Here is a 16858-nt window from a genome sequence, read left to right on the forward strand (position 1 = left end):
ATGGTGTTTGGCACCTTTGCCATTCCCACCCTGCCAGCCCCTTTTGGAGCGCAGGGTCACAGGTGCGAACTGCCATTGACAGTGGAGGGGGGATGGATGGGCAAGAGGAGTGCAGAAAAGGGCCAGAACACTGCTGAAGGGAGACACACTTATATCGATTGCAGGGGCGCGGTCTGTGTCAGGGGAGCCTGGAGACATTGGGTCTTCTTGTGAACAATGGCCCCTGTGTGGAAGATACCTTTGAAGTGTACATTGGATTTGGCACATTAGCCGTTTATAATGAAGGGGGGATGGATTGTTGCAGAGGGGGTGACCGTAAAAGGGCACCAACCATTCCTTCATTCCTTCATGTCCCTCATAGACAAGAGAGCATGTCCTCGATTCACTGAAAAATGTAAACAACTATCCATAAAAGCTCTTTTGTATTTTATTTTGTTGCTGATGTTGATGGCACAAATATACTACACATTGTATACTTCGGGTTGCAGCACAGTGTGGGAAAATCCCCTGTACTGTCCGCTGTCATTAGGCAAGTTGGCGCAAATGGCTCCAACGACACAGACGGGTATTACTCGTCGAACGCAGTATCCAACCCTCCCATGATGCCACCATGTAAATGAACGATAGGCCACCAGCCTGTACAAACTGTGGAAGAGAAACATACATACTGGGCCTCATTACGACCCAGGCGCTAAGTGGTTAACGGCGCCGTAAAAGGCTGCAGCGCCGTTAACCACTTAGCGCCTTACTACGAGGTCCCTTTGCGGGATCAGACCTGAACGGCTGGTCTGGACCAGCCGTTAAAGTAGGGACCCGCAAAGGGACCTCGCAGGCAATTACGGTACCGCAATTTGCGGTACCGTAATTGCCGCCTTCCCCATTGAGCCCTATAGGGCAAAAATGGGAATGGGGCAGGGCCATGGTGAAATGGGGAAATACCGCCCGGCCAACCTTGGAATGGGGCGGTATTTCCCCATTTCACCATGGCGGACTCGTTACAACACCGGCATCAACCATGGTGCTAATAGCGCCATGGTTTAGCACCGGTGTTGTAATGAGGGCCACTGTATTTAAATGAACCTGATAAGTGTACAAACCTTAGTTGAAAATGCATCCTGTATCCTATGGCATAGTTGCCCGTACAAATGATTACTTCATGGATCAATCAACTTGGGCTTTAAAGTGTAGACATATTACAAAAGTGAACATCCATGCAATCCATAACGTTTGGGGCACAGAGAAATATTGTTTCTTAGTTGAAATTGAAAGACACATAAGATGGCCACTATGATTTCCCCAAAGCACGAGAGATGTACTGAATTGCCACACTACATTCATTTGCCATTGTTAGATCAAAGTTACGACAATATAGGAGACAGACAAGAAATGTTAGTGGCCTCAGTGGTCAAAGTGACATCAAATCTAGAGTACACTTACTCGTTACTTGGATTGCGAGGGCAAACTGTTGTGCGAAGTTCATGCATAAGCACCATTATAATCCGCAAAACGGACCTTGTGAGGCAGGCTGCCCTGAAGTCATGTAGCTCGTTAATGCACAGCGGCGGTGTCTCTTCTTCTGATATGTAGGCCAAGCATCCAGAGTTTTCTCTGCAGCAGCAGTTCTCCTCCTCAGTTGGCAAGACCTCGCACCGATTGCAGCCACACCAGATGGAAACATCTTCCATGCGTCTAGGCTCTGGCTCAGGATGCAGGGATTCGTCATCCCAAATGTCGTCCGATGCCCCGTCATTTCCGCATCTTTCTCTATCAACTAATTCTGCCTTGGAATACTCTGGCTCGTACTGTTACGGCTGTATTGTTGCCATTATACGACAACATTTAAATCGATAGTAATGCTAGTACAATTATCTGTTCGCACGGGCTCCGAGCAACAAAAATAGCTGAACACAGCAGAAACGAGTCACAGGCTATACAAAAAAAAACAGTGAAACAATTGATAAAGCAACTCTGATGTTGTCTGATAAGAAGCGGTCTGCTTATACTTTTTGAGGAAAGAGGCGTCCTTTCCATGGAGACACGTCATTAGCTGGGGCACAGAGTACATTGACATGAGACTTTCATTCATTCACGTTGTGAAATGGGCCATACGTGTCTAGTGATGTCAGCTTCAGGGGCGGGTGATATGATTTAGTGCCGCGAGGGCAGATGAACTTAGGGTGATGCAGCAACGGATAAGATTAGCACAAGATGGCTGTGCCCCGCTCGTTGATTGTAAAAGTGAGGAAAACTAATTTAAGGTGCATAGGAAATGTTTTTACGATCGATCACAGTTTGCATAAAACCACATGCCCGAACGCTCCAGACAATACAATAGCGCACTATTCCTTTAAGATTTGTCATGGACAGAGTGTAAAACCACCTTCCCAAATCCTCCTTCCTGGCCTGAGGATAAATCCAGACAGTAATGTTTAGTAAAAATGTGAATGGAAGCCCATATGGCTGCCACAAAAATATCATGCATCGGCACTCCCCTTGTGGAATGGGCACCAAGGTCTTCTGGGGGATCTTTCTCAGCCAATCTGTAGCTTTCCATAATGTCCAATACAATCCATCTAGACCAAGTCTGTTTAGTGACTGCAAGTCCCAACTTGTGACCTGTATCCCCAACAATATATTGGTCATCTTGACATAACTTAGCCATTTTAGAGATGTAACAGCTAAGAGCTTGCCTTGGATCAAGTCTATGCAACCTTTCCTCATCCTTGGCAGGATGTGGAGGCAGATAAAAAGATGGCAACAATTTTCTGGGAGAAATGAAAATCTGATCAAATTTTCGGTAGAAAAGTTGGTTTGACTTTAAGAACTACGCTGTCCTTAAAGAAGGTTGTATCTGGAGGCTTACAAGATAAGGCCTGAAATTCGCTCACCGTGCGGCTGATGTTAAGGCAACTAAAATGACGGTCTTAAAGGTCAGCAATTTTAATGGACACGAATGCCATGGCTCAAAAGGAGCACACAAGGAATTTCAGGACGCAATTGGAACCTAAAATGGAGATGGAGGGAACACGCTAGTAAGTACTTTTATAAATTGTATGACTAATGGTATCTTGAAGTAAGATACCTCTTCCGACACGTGCTTGAAAATTGAAAGCGCCACCCAGTATACTTTAATGGTCCCAATCTGGAGCCCAGATTTGCCAAATGCAACAAAAAGGATAACACCATAGGTGCACTGCACATAAAAGGGTCCACATCCTTTTCTCTACACCAGCTGTAGAATTTGTTCCAACGGCAGCTGTACAAGGATTGTGTTGCTAGTCTTCTGGCCAAAAGCAAAATCTCCATCACTTCATCTGGAAGGTCCCAATCCTTATATCTCAACCTTTCAGAAACCATGCATGAAGGTTGAGTGTTTTGACCTCTGGATTGAGAACCCAACCCTCTTGTCACGAGAGAAGGTCCTCTCTTTGCAGAAGACGCATTGGAGGACAGATGGACATGTCCAGAAGGTCTGGGTACCACATCCTCCTAGCTCAATCGTGGCAATTAGGATAATGGATTTCTTGAACTTTCTCAAACTCCTGATCACGTGAGAAATGATGGGGACTGGAGGTAACGCATACACAAGTGGAAATGCCCTGTCCACTACGAACGCGTCTCCTAGAGCTCCTCTTTGGGGAAATTCCCTTGTCAGAAACAGTTCACACTTCCGGTTGACACTGGTCACGAACAAATCCACTTGAGGTGTTCCCCAAAGGGTGACAATCTCTTGAAGGACTTCCTGAGCTAGTTCCCACTCTTGGGAGACTGTGCTCTGCCTGCTCATAGCCTCTGCCGCCGTGTTCTTCTTTCTGGTCAGGTGAACCGCTGATAGGGAGATTCCTTCTTGAATTGCCCAGAACCGGAGCTGCATCACCTCTCTGCAGACTGAAAGTGAACCTATGTCTCCTCTTTTGTTGAGGTAATACTTGGCCACTGTGTTGTCCGTCATTATCAGGACATTCTTTCTGCATACAGAGGGCAGAAAGGCCTTCAGCGTTAGTCATATCACCCTCAGCACCACAAGGTTAATGTGTAGTTTGGACTCTGATGGAGAAGAATGACCGCTGATTGTCAGATTGTTGGCGTGCGCTTCCCCACTGCGTGAGTGAGGTGTCCGTCACTACTGTTATTTCCGACCAGGATTGCCAAAAAGGTTCTCCCTTCAGGATGTTGTCCTTGCAGGCCAACCACAGAAGATCCTGCACGACTCTGCTCGGAACCTGAAGAAGGTCAGACATATTGCCTGAGAATTGAGACCACTGTGTCCTGAGAGCCCATTGTAGGGATCTCATTCTCAGGCGAGCCTGTGGTACCAGGAAAATGCAGGATGCTATGAGGCCGAGCAACCTTAAAAAGTCAAAGGCCGGAAGATGCTGGGCATTCTGGAATTTGGTGACCATCTGTAGAATGTGCTGAACCCTCACTTCAGGTGGCAATACTTTTCTCAAGGATGCATCAGGGACTGCATGATGAACTGGAGTCTTTGAGATGGTATCATGTGGGGGGGAGAAGCCCAGTCTGGCGAGAGTGGTAGGTGATGCTGAGATGCTCCAAGGCTTGTACAGCAGAATGTGCCCTGATCAGCCAATCGTCCAGGTAGGGGTAGACATGAATCCCCTCCTCTCCTGAGACTCACTGCCACCACCATCAGCTTGGTGAAAACCCTCAGGCCAGAGATCAGCCCGAATGGCAGAACTCGAAACAGATAATGAGAACCGCCAATGGCGAACCTCAGGTACTGTCTGTGCATGTCTCTGGAGGATAGCTCAGGGGCAACATGCTCGCCTTGGAACCAAGATGACACAGAGCAACACAGGTGACACCATCCAATCCTGGAGCTGGAGGGCCTAATGGATCTGAGAAAGTGTGACCATCTTTAACTTGTCCATCCTGAGGAACTTGTTCAAGCATCTCAAGTCCAAGATGGGTCTCAATGCTCTGTCCATCGTGGGGATTAGGACCACCCTTTGTTCCTCTCTGCTACAGGTACTGGCTCTATAGCACCTTTCTCTAGCAGGATCAAAACTTCCTGCACAAGGAACGGATCTTGAACTTTGAATGAGTGGCTCCCCAGTGGATGGTCTTGCGGCCTTTTTAGAAAGAGGAGGCAGTAACCCCAGGCTACCATTTCCAACGCACACGCATCTGAAGTAATACCCCGCCATTCTTGCAGATGCTGTGAGAGTCTGCCTCCCACCGGATCTTGTGGGTTAAGGCCTCAGAGAGGTTTTGATGGGGCTGAAAAAGCAGCTGAGGGTAAAGCAGCCATTGCCTGGGCAGGCTTTGCACCTCCCCCTCGTCCACAAGGAGGGAATCTTCTTTGGCCCCTTTGACTTGACAGTCCTCTCGCTCTTTCAACTGAAGAGTAGAAACAAAACGAGCTACCCCTCCTAGATTATCCGCTGGGGTGAGCCAGTTGTGGCCATCTGATAGCAGCACCAAGGGATTTGGCTGCCGCCTTTGAGGTCTGCAGCTTCTCCAAGCTTTCATCAGCCTTGCTGCCAAACAGCTGGGTGCCGTCAAAAGGCATGTTGAGGTGCCTGGCCTGCAAATCCTGACTTCCTCAAACATGCAAGCCTACATATTACTGTGCTTGCCGCCATGGCTCTGCTGATACTGTCAGCAGAGTCCAGTCCTAACTGAAGAGACTCGCACATAGCCTCCTTTCCGTCTCTTACAATATTCAGGAAGCCGTCTCTTTCTTCCCCTTCGGGAATAGGCTCAGCCGCCCTCGCTAAACAGTCCCATAGGGTGAATGTAAATTGAGCTAAGGCCCAAGTGGCATTTGCAGATTTAAGAGCCATGCTCCCAGCAGGGAAACACTTTCCTTGCCAAAGCGTTGCAACGCTTATCATCCCTGTCTGGGGGAATTGTTGGATAAGCTGCTTGTTTATAAGTAGAAGTCACAGCCTGAGCTACGAGGCTTTCTGGCATAGGATGTTTAGACAAATAGTCAGGATCGCTACTGGTTGGCCTGTACTTTTTTGGTGAGGTTTTTATTCAGTGCCTCCCAGTTTGCCTTTACCCTTTTTTGCAGGGCAATATGAAAAGGATTACCAGATCCTTCTGAGGACCCTTATCAAAGATATCGGTCAGGTCATCTTGCTCGAATGGGGGAGTAGGCCTGCCCCATTCTGGAAACTCTAATGCCATAGACATAAGATATCTGTATGGGGCATCAGTGTGTTCTGCCGGGGACCGGTTCACCAAATTCAAGTTCTGGTGAAGTGCAATCCCACTGGCTGACTCAAGGGTTTCAGCCTCGACTCTTCCGAGACCAGGGCTTCTGGGATGTTGGGCGTACCATACTGTAAACCAAAAGGAGGGGTATCTCACACTGGGTGTCTGAAGGTTCATGTTCTTCATAAATTGAAGACAAAGGACCTCATTACGAGTTTGTTGGTAGCAATGCCGTTTTTACCGGCATAGCTACCCCCAAACTTGGGTCCGGGTCCCTAAAAATGTGAATTACCGGGCCATTCCGACCTTTGCGGGCCCGGTAATTCCCATTTTTTGGGACCCGGACCCGGTAGGTCCCCATTCCCATTTGAGCCCCCATAAGGCTCAATGGGAATGGGGAGGATGGTAGCAGCGGTACCGTTAATAAACGGGTGCCGGTATACATGCTTGGCCAGACCACACGTGCAGTCGGGCACCCGCGAGCAGAACACGTAATGAGGCAGTGAGGCAACAACAGCGCTGGTAGCACTACCGGTGCCGTTGTTGCCTTACCGCCAGGTTCGCAATGAGGCCCAAAGACTTGAAGAAATCCTTCCTAGATAAAAGGTTTACAAATGTTTTCAACCTCCTTAATGAAAATGGCAGGTTTAGAGGGCAAAGGAGTCGATGGTCTTGACCCGGATGATGTCGATGGTTTCGACACACATGGCATCGATGCTTTCGATCCTGATGGCGTTGATGCCAATAGCATAGATGATCTTGATGCTAATGGTATCAAAGTTTTAGAAAACTTTATCGAAGCCCTCGAGGGTCTTGATGCCCGACCCGATAGAGTCTTCAACGATTTCTCATCAAGTCGAGACATTGAAGGTTCTCGTGGGGTTTTTGGCCTGTGTCCCGAGATTGAAGGCGCACAGGATTTTGGCTTAGTCCTCTCCTTGTCGGCATTCAGCAGCATCACTCTTGGTCTTCTGTTTCGAGGGGATCAGGGCCTCCTTCTTGAATATGTTTAACATTTCCTGTCTGAATGTCTCCCATTCAGCAGGAGTCGATGATTTGGTTGGGCAAGATATTTTCTCTCAGGGGAAGTATATGAGGAAGAGGAGGAAGGTGACCTATGGAGTCTCTTTTTCTTCTTTGAAGAAGATGAAGAATGGTGCGACCTACTCCTGGATCGAGAGTGCTTGTAGGACTTTTTCCGTCAAGGAGAGTCGCCTTTCCACTCATCTGAGGAGTGCTTTTTCGACTGGGTCGTCGAGGGGGATTTAGTTGGGGGCCTACCCGCCACTAATTTACCTTTTTGCTCTTTCAACGCCTTACCGATCATTGCTTGACAGTTTTCCTTCTCACACTCCACGTCAAGACACCACGGACACACTCAATGAGGGCCCGTGAGTTACATCTTTGCGCCGCAATCATAGCATTTTTTTAACCCGGTCTTCAGGCTTCATGGGGTAGATGATGAGGCCATCGTTTTCGAGTATGTTGCAGTTTATAACTGGAACCGAAACGTGCTGTAATTCTCAAAGTGTTAGCTTTAGTTTTGTTTTTCCACGATAGCTAACGGATATACAGTGTGTGCAGTAGCATGAGTTTGAACCTTCAAAAGGATCTTTTTTTAAATCAGACACTGTAATGATCTTATTCAATATTCTCCCTGGTCTTAAAGCTTATATTAAAATATCGGAATGATGTTTATAAGCTTGACCAGAAAGCTCCTTAAACAACATACACACTAACATCAGATGTACAGAGCGATTTAAAATCATACCTGCAAAAGGAAGAACCCACATTTTTTAGACGTCAATGTCAATTCAGTTTGGTAACATTTGCTAACATTTGAGCAAGCTTTTTAAAAAAGAAAACTTACTAGGACATCTTCAACAGTTCATTAGTTTCAGGCTTCCAGACACCTCTCACTAGCTGTTCAAAGTTGGAAATCAGACCACCACCGGCACCTTTTAAAATAAAAGTTAATGGTGAGCTTTGTAGAGTCACATTTTGTACATTGGCACAGATTGCTATAGTGCTATGAGGCTGAAACATGTCTGGGAATGCTTGTGGTCTCATGAAGGAGGGATGTGACCTAGCCGTACCACCTGGACTGCCTTCTTTTGGGGTGGGACGATGCGTGATTTGCATATGATCTTTTCCCCTATCTGAAATAGCTTGGCAGGCTACACAACAATGGTTTGGCGTGTTGCCCAGAACTGTGCCACAAGTTATGATTAATTCTAAACCTTGCAGCCATCCCCTTTTGGTTTGTCACAGGCTGCTACAAACAATAATCTCAAAGTATAGTGCTTTACTTGTACTGAGAGAAGCAGAGAGACCAAGAAACATTTAACACACATTGGTCTTTGGCGGCCTGCCATGATGCAAAAAGGTACTCCTTGCAATAGCACAGCCATCAAACCTTACTGTTAAGATTGTCTTTTGCTCCATCTAAAACCAAACGGTCCCAGAACCAGAAAGAGGCACACTCCAGGGATATCACTGGTGTGAACTGGAAAAAAAAAAACTGTTTCAGCACATGCTTGTGAAGTGTACAGTCTTGCTACCTTTTTACTTATAGTGTGCTTTTTAATACATGAATGAACTTTACAACCATAAGCATAACCAATTACTTTCCTCTTAGCTATTCTTCGCCGGAGTGGTGAAGCGTTTGTTAGGTCAGAAAGAATGGCAAAGCCAGGAATAGGCCTTTCACTCTTTGACGCCCATGTGTTATTTCTTAAGGTCCTCGTTTCAATAGGTTATTGGTAGGTTAGGTAGATGGATTTCTTTTGGAGTTTCAGCACCTGCCACCACCTCCTTCAGCGTGAATATGAAGATTAATGCTTTGCTGCCATCCTGTCTGTGGTGTTGCCCCTTTAAAGGCTTCAGCACCCGGTGGTGTGACGTTCCACTTTGCCGCGTGCCTTTAAATAAAGGGGGCGTTCCAGAGCTTGGCAGAGCGACCGGGGAGCCCGAACGAAGCAGACGTCTCCAGAGTGAGTCTGTGGAGGGAGTGGGGCTCACGGGACATCGCGGGGCTGCACAGAGCCCCACAACAGTGGCGACGAGACCGGAGTCACGCCCAGGCCTGGCGGGTAAAGTGAAAATAATTTTTCATTTCGAACGAGGCGTCTCGTTCTATGCCGCTGAGAGTGTGTGGACCACGCGGCTGGTGGTCATTTTGATGAATAAGGCCTAGGATGGTCGCGGCACTCCAGGAGGGTTCCTACACGCCATCCAGATCTAATTTTTGGATATATTGAGAGCGGGCCGCTGTTTCTGGACACACAGCACATCAGCTGTTGGATTTTTCAATTTTTGATGGGCAAGTTCGTCGAGTTGAGGTGAGGTGTTGGGAGTGGCCTGCTATTTTCTTTGTTGGTTCCCTTAGGCCTCCCAGGTACAATTTTTGGACACTTCCTGCTTTTGCCTGTGATCTCTACTGCTTGATACTGGCTGTGTGTCTGAGACTGGAACATGGGCATATCCTGAATCATATTTGGACTGGTGTGGTGGATTTAAAAATCAAGGCAGCCTGCATCTATCTTTCATCCTGTAAACAAACTGTCTGGATGAGTTGCGGCTCCATCGTCATCCAATGTGGGGTGCTCGTGCGCTTAACCCATGGGTGATCAGCCTGATCAAGCTGGGGCCCAGCCAGTAGCCCAGCCACTGCCCCAGATCCAGCTCCCACCTGTGTTCCAGCCTCTGCCCCAACCTGCGCCGCAAGCTATGGCCCAGATGAGACCACCAGGGGCGCTGCAACCAATCACTGAGTTTGATGTCTTTGGTCCCCCGTCCAGCCTGGGGCCTAGGTGGAAGCAGTGGATTGATTGCCTCGACATGTCATTCAGGGTCACCATAGAGACCAATGAGGACAGCACACTGGCAACCCTGTTGCACTCTGCAAGGCCTGCGGTCCATGAAATGTTTGAGTCTCTTCAACTGACAGATGGAAAGATGGCTCTTCATGACTACTTCCTGCCTTTGGCGAATGCGGACTATGAACGCTTCGTGATGCTTTCCACCCGTCAGAAAGAGGATGAAACTCTCGACACCTCTGGCCGTCTCCGGCGGCTGTCAGTGGCATGTGCCTGGGACAATCCCGATGCAATGGTCAGGAACCAGCTGATCCAAGGATGCTCATCGGGGAAGCTATGCAGACAGGTGCTGCGGGAGCCTGGGATCACCTTGCCTCGTATCCTCGAACTGTGGTGGTGCCAGGAGGTGTCTGAGGTGCGAGCGTCCAGGATGGAAGCAGGAGTGTGCCCAACCAAGGTGGAGGAGGACTGTGGGCTGTGGTGGCAGCGGTGCCAGGAGGCCAGCAGGCAATTTCTGTGACAGGGGCGGAAAGCCAGGGGAGGCGTGTCTAAAGTACGGGTATGACCTGCCCTACCCTGCCGAGTGCCCAGCGGTGGGGAAAGCGTGTGGTCGATGTGGTCTAGCTGATCACTACGCCCAAATGGCCAGGGCCTCCCTACCGGTGATAGTGCTGAGGGGTACTATTCGGTCTGGCTATTTTCGGCAATCACACCCGCCTAACGTCACCCAGGTCGACCAGGGTGAGGAAGATGCACAACTAGAAGAGGAGGAAGAGCAAAACATTTTCTTTGTATCCAACGTTGAGGCCCTCAAATCGAAGAACAGACGGCAACCGCGGTGCATTGTCACAGTGAATTAATCATCGGTCCCGGTGCTGGTGGACACTGGGGCCTCTGTCAACTTGATGGCGAGGGGACACTACAATGACATGGAGTGCCCCCTGCAACTGGCTGCTTCCAAGGCCTGCATCTTCACTTTTGGGGGATCCCAGCCAATTCGCCTGGACAGTGCTTTTGCCGCAGACGTGGGGCATGTGGATTCAAAAATAAGGTCTACGTGACACCTGTAAGCAACGACACGCTTTTGAGCTGTACAGCGGCTGAAGCCCTAGGGATCGTGAGTTTTGCGTACTGTGTGTACGTTGAAGACATTCAAACGTTGCTGGAAAAACACTCACGTCTATTCCAAGAGATTGGGCAGCTGGTAGGAGATACGGTGAGACTGCATATTGATGAATCAGAGCAATCCATCGCCCTGAAACACAGCTGGGTTCCTTTTTCATTTACGCGAGTTGGTGGATAAAGAACTGGACAATCTCGTCAACCTGGATATCATCAAGAAGGTTGAAGGCCCTACCCCGTGGGTGTCCCCCATTGTCGTTACACGAAAGCCGAAGCAACCAAACTCGGTGCGGATCTGTGTTGGCATGTGGCTCCCCAACAAGGCTATCAAAAGAGAATGGCATTTAACACCTACCATAGATGACATTGTTACCGAGCTGCAGGGGGCCCGGTTCTTTTCCAAATTGGACCTCAGGGCAGGGTATCATCAGGTCGTATTGCACCCTGAATCTCGATATATCACGACCTTCACCACTCACCGAGGGCTGTATCGATATAAGTGACTGAGTTTTGGGGTGTCCTCTGCAGTGGAGGTGTTTCAAAACATTATTCGTGGTGCCCTGGCAGACCTAGACAGTGTTTTGAAGATAAGCGACGACATACTGGTGTTTACAAAATCAGAACCGGAACACCTGCACAAGCTCGCCAAGACTTTTGAACGGCTTCAGTCCCTTGGCCTGACGCTACACCATAAAAAATGTGAATTCCTGAAGCCTACCATTGAATTCTTCAGGTTCATGTTCAAGGAGGCGGATGAGTCACCCGACCTCCGCAAGGTCAAAGACATTGCCCACCGGAGAATGTGTTGCAGGTACGGAATTTCTTGGGCATGGTGACATACTGTGGCCGCTTCATAAAGATCTTGGCCTCTCGGTCAGAGCCTTTGCAAGCTCTCACAAAGAAGGAGACCGCGTGGCAGTGGCGGCCGCTAGAACAAGCGGCCTTTGAAGACATTAAAAGTGCCCTTCCAGCAGAAGACACCATGGCGTACTTCGATCCTCCCCTCCAGTCGAAGATCATAGTGGATGCCAGCCCTTTTGGTCTGGGGGCAGTGTTGACACAGGTCGGTGCAGATTCAAGTGTCAAGCCAGTGGCGTATGCCAGCAAGGTGCTGTTTGAGACTGAGCAGCGATACTCCCAGATCGAGCGGGAGGCCTTGGCTGTGCTATGGGGTTGCAGGCACTTTTGGCTGTGCATTCTGGGTCGATCTGCGACGGTGGTGAACAACCACAAGCCGTTGCTGCCCATCCTGGCAGGCTTTTCCTCGAAACCACCGGCGAAGATTGAATGGGGGATGCTGGCGCTCCTCGAGTATGGTGTCTCACTGGTCTATCGGCCAGGCGCCAACAATGCGGCTGACTATTTGTCTTGCCTCCCTAAGAGGGGGCCCTGAGGGCTGGGCGGATGGCTGTGCAGAATAAGCAGACGCTCATGTTTGGTTGGTGGTGGAGGTGGCAACTCCCAACTCCCTGCCCTTGGAAGGCCTAGAGGTGGCTGCGGCCCAGGACGAGTGTTTTCGCATCCTGAAATCGGCGATGCAGCAGGGCTCCTGGTGGATGGTGCTGGAGTCTCTGGCTATGCGAGGTGAAGGTTACACGTTAACAACTATGGAAGGTGAGGGATGAACTGTAATTTTCCGGGTCTGGCCTCCTACTCAGGGGTGACCGGATCGTAGTCCCTCAGGTGAAGGTCCAGGAAGTCAGTGGATTGGCGCACCAAGGTCATCAAGGGGCTACAAGACAAAAGCCTGTCTGCGCCTAAAGGTGTGGTTCCCTGAGCTGGAGAAACGTGTGGAGGAGTTTGTGGCATCATGTGTATGGTGCCAGGTGCTTCTCCAGCGCAGAGGGCGCCTTCCATTGAAGCCATGCCCGAGGCACGCAACCATGGGAAGTGGTACATGCAGACGGCTCCATGACACAAGCACCCACTTCCTGGTGGTGGCAGACGAATGGTCCAGATACCCGGAGGTCAAATTCATTGAGTCGGTGGCCTTTGAGAATGTGGTGGTGGCCCTGGAAAATATCTTGGCGGCTCATGGACTCCCCAAGATTCCGTGTTCGGACAATGGGGCGCCAGTTCAAGACAGAAGGTTTGCGGCCCTGATGGAGGACTATGGGGTTCAGCAAAGGAAGATCACCCCGCTGTAGCCCAGGGCAAACGGGGAGGCGGAAAGACTGATGCGAACCCTCAACAAAGTGTTCTGCATCGTGCAGGGGCAAGGCCGGTGCCTGGAAAGGGCGGTGTACGAGTTTCTGCGTGTGTACCAGACCACCGCACACACATCCACGGGAGTAGCCCCAGCGGAAGCCCTCTTCAAACGATGTTCGAGAGGACTGATACCTGAGGTCGGGAGAAGGTGCCTGCGGTCATTGATGATCAACAGGTGGAAAGGGACCACAGGGTAAGGACTGAACAGGAAAACCAGAGTAGAGCTCTCCAACCTCAGAAAGTCATGCCTGGCGATGAGGTGCTTATCAGAAACAGGCACCCACACAGGAATCTATCACTAACTTACGGGCCTGAGCCATTGGATGTAGTGGCTGTTAAAGGGTCCATGGTAACGGCCTCCGATGGCAATGCATCTGTCACCCGAAATGTATGTTTCTTTAAAAGACATGGGGAAACTCATGTCTTTTAAAGAAACATCAGGACATCATGGAAGTTCCAGATGAGGACGGGGGTGTGGCCCCTCTTACCTGCTCTCCAGTCAGTGTGACGGCTGTCGAGGGACCTCTCTTCAGGAGGCGAGCAGGAGGTACCCTCTGAAGACAGGGCGAGGGAAATCTGTTCGCCCGAGTGACTGTGTTGGAACCGTGAGTCCAAGCGGCCCGGTGGGGCGCAATAGTGGTAAGGGGACCCGGGTGGCAGTCATTAAAGGGGTAAATTTGGGATCTCATTTGTTGTGGGTGCTGTGTTTTAGTCTTAGCATTATTATGTTGGTCATTGTTTGTCCTCATGAAAAAGGAGGAGTGTGGTGTTGCCCCTTTAAGGGTTTCAGCATGCGGCATAGTGACGTTGTACTCTGCCGCGTGCCTTTAAATAAAGGGGGCGTTCCGGGCTGGGCAGAGCGACCGGGGAGCCTGAACGAAGCAGACGTCTCTGGAGTGTGTCTGTGGAGGGAGGGGGGCTCACGGGACATTGCGAGGCTGCACAGAGCCCCACAACACTGTCTACAGAAATGGAATGTACCATATTGTTTTTTGTGTTAAAAATCTGGCTTTCACCAATCGTACTCTCCTCCTATAGAGAGCAAAACCCCTTAAGAAAACTTGTATACGTAACTGTCAGAGAGAGGACTTAGGTGTCGTAATGTTTTTTCAATGGTTTTTTGGTGCATGCCTGTGAAACCAATGCAGAACATTGTGAATATTTGTAAAAAGGCAGAAAGATATCACAATGTGTCCTTTAAGGATTTGTAAGGGGCGTTTCGACAAGAAAAAAAATAAATGTACAATTTTTTTAGGCAAACGATTTATCTAATTCCATGTGATAAAAACTGGTTTATGAACATATAATGAATAAAATCTACACTGAAGACTATATGGAAATCAGCAATGCCTTTAGGATCTGAGAAAGCACTCTTTTTATAAAAAATATTCCCAAGTAGAAAAGACTTTCAAGTCACAGAGAAAAATGGGAATGATTTCATCCTGCCTAATTTCAAAAGCAGTTCTCCTGTAGCAGCAGTAAAGGGAGCAATCCACCCTGCAAATAATATGGGGGTCATTACGACCCTGGTGGTAGGGGGTTAACGGCACTGGTAAGGATGTCGGTGCCGTTAACCCCCTACCGCCCTATTACGAGGTCCCTTAGCGGGTCCCTCTAAGGGTGGCTGGTTTTACCAGCCGCCCTTAGCGGGAGCCGCAAATGGACGAGGGAGCAACTAACGGGCCCGCTATCAGCGCGCCCGTTATTAGCTCCCTTCCCATTCCGATTGAGCCCTATGGGGGCTCAAATGGGAATGAGGATTGGTTTTTTTGAATGGGGACTTAACAGGTCCTCCTAGGTTGGAATGACCCGGTAAGTCCCCATTCAAGGAACCCGGACCCAGACCGATTTTTGAGGCAGCCTTGGTGCTAATAGCACCATGGCTGCCTCCAAACTCGGAATGACCCCATATGTATGCAAATAATATATACTTCGTAGAGGTGTGGATGATCAGGTGCCATCAACTACTAGAACCCATAGAGTTTACTTGCACATCTCTAATCCAGCCGAAACGGGAGCCTCAACACTTTCAAGTGCCAAGACTTTGTTTTTTTCTCAAAAATGTTTTATTGAGCACAAGGACAGAACAGACTAGAACAAAGTATATAAAACATGCAACACTATCAACAGCTTCTCCACAGAAATAATAGACAAGATAAGGCAACATGTTGACAGCTCCAAACTCACTGCAGGCATCCCACGCATACAAGTCTACAACAAATCAAGATGGACTGAATTCAGGACAATTATTCCAGGATACTTGACCACCATTCTTGCAACTCACAAATCCGCAAACTGCAAAGACATTCTCCCATTCTGCAGTTCATCCAAGATGAAACACTAGCACAACTTCCCAAAGTCTTCAACGCATCCCACACACAAGGCACCTTACCAGATGCACTGAAAATGGGGCAGATCCGCCCCTTCAGGAAACCCACACTCGAAGCAGATGACCTGTTTAACTCTTGTTCTATCATGCAAAGCGATTTATAAGACCATGGCCATCCATTTCATGAAAGGATCGCTCAGCACCAATCCAGTTTATGACCATGATGCAGCACAAAGATGTCCACCATCCAAGTTATTGATGATGATATACACATCATGGACAAAGGAGACCACTGTTTACTCATCCTGCTCGAGCTCTCTGCTGCTTTCGATTCCATTAACCATGAACACCTCCTATATATCCTCACCATGTACATACGCTTTAATGGAATAGTCTTGCAGTGGTTTGCCTCATGCCTCTGTAAAAGAGACCTACTACTCAGTCTAGATGTACCCAAACAGATGCCAGTATCTCACAGTAACCTGGGGGGTTCCACAAAGCTCAATACCTTCCCACCGTCTTCAACCTCTACAGAACTCCTTGCCAGCACCACTATCAAGATACACCAATGTACAGATCACAACTGCTTTACCTAAAGATTAGTTACATCAACATCCATTGACTGAAGCACAGTCTCTGCCTCATCCAAGCAAAAACGTCAAGTGCATACCTGTAGCTCAACCCTATAAAGAAAGAATACATTTTCTTAGGCAACCCCACTATGCAATTCCAGAATTGGCTTGCTGACATGAAACTCGACAGACTCACCCTCAAGTCTCACCACTGTGACCATGCATTCAAAGACACATCGCCAAGAAGACCCAAGCAGCATAGTGCAGCTTGAATCCCTCCACAAGGTCAAGCCTTTCATCCCTGCGCAGAGTATCAGAACAGTTACCCAAGCCCTGGGCACCCCCCACCTGGGTGGTGGCCCTTCTCAGAGTAGTCGCACCTTTCTCGAGCAGGGAGAGAATCTCCTGCAGAGATTCTGGTTCCCGCAAAGATTTCCTGTTTAGCAGGGAATCTGGGGGCATTTTTAAGAATCAGAGACACTATCCATGGGCTACTGTTTGCAGTCCCCAAGAATCTGAAGCAATGCTTCGCCATTCTTCGAGATGCTGGATTAATCTGCTTCACACCACCGTCTTGTTGACCAATGACTTAAAATGGTTTTGATGCTGTGGCTGCAGCGGAAGGC

At 48.8% G+C, this 16858-nt stretch overlaps 1 protein-coding gene across 4 annotated transcripts in view; it reads right to left on the minus strand.

Annotated features, from left to right (window-relative positions):
• The window catches only part of TMEM38B (transmembrane protein 38B), a 746713-nt gene that overhangs the window by 170883 nt on the left and 558972 nt on the right, over positions 1-16858 (minus strand). For all 4 annotated transcript variants that reach the window (XM_069630825.1, XM_069630828.1, XM_069630826.1 and 1 more), the window contains one exon: positions 8054-8141. In XM_069630825.1, coding sequence (XP_069486926.1) covers positions 8054-8141 — 88 coding nt within the window. The remainder of the gene's footprint in view (positions 1-8053; positions 8142-16858) is intronic.

Source organism: Ambystoma mexicanum, chromosome 6q (genome assembly GCF_040938575.1).
Source record: "Ambystoma mexicanum isolate Mex_15411 chromosome 6q, UKY_AmexF1_1, whole genome shotgun sequence".
NCBI classification, from domain to species: Eukaryota; Metazoa; Chordata; class Amphibia; order Caudata; family Ambystomatidae; genus Ambystoma; species Ambystoma mexicanum.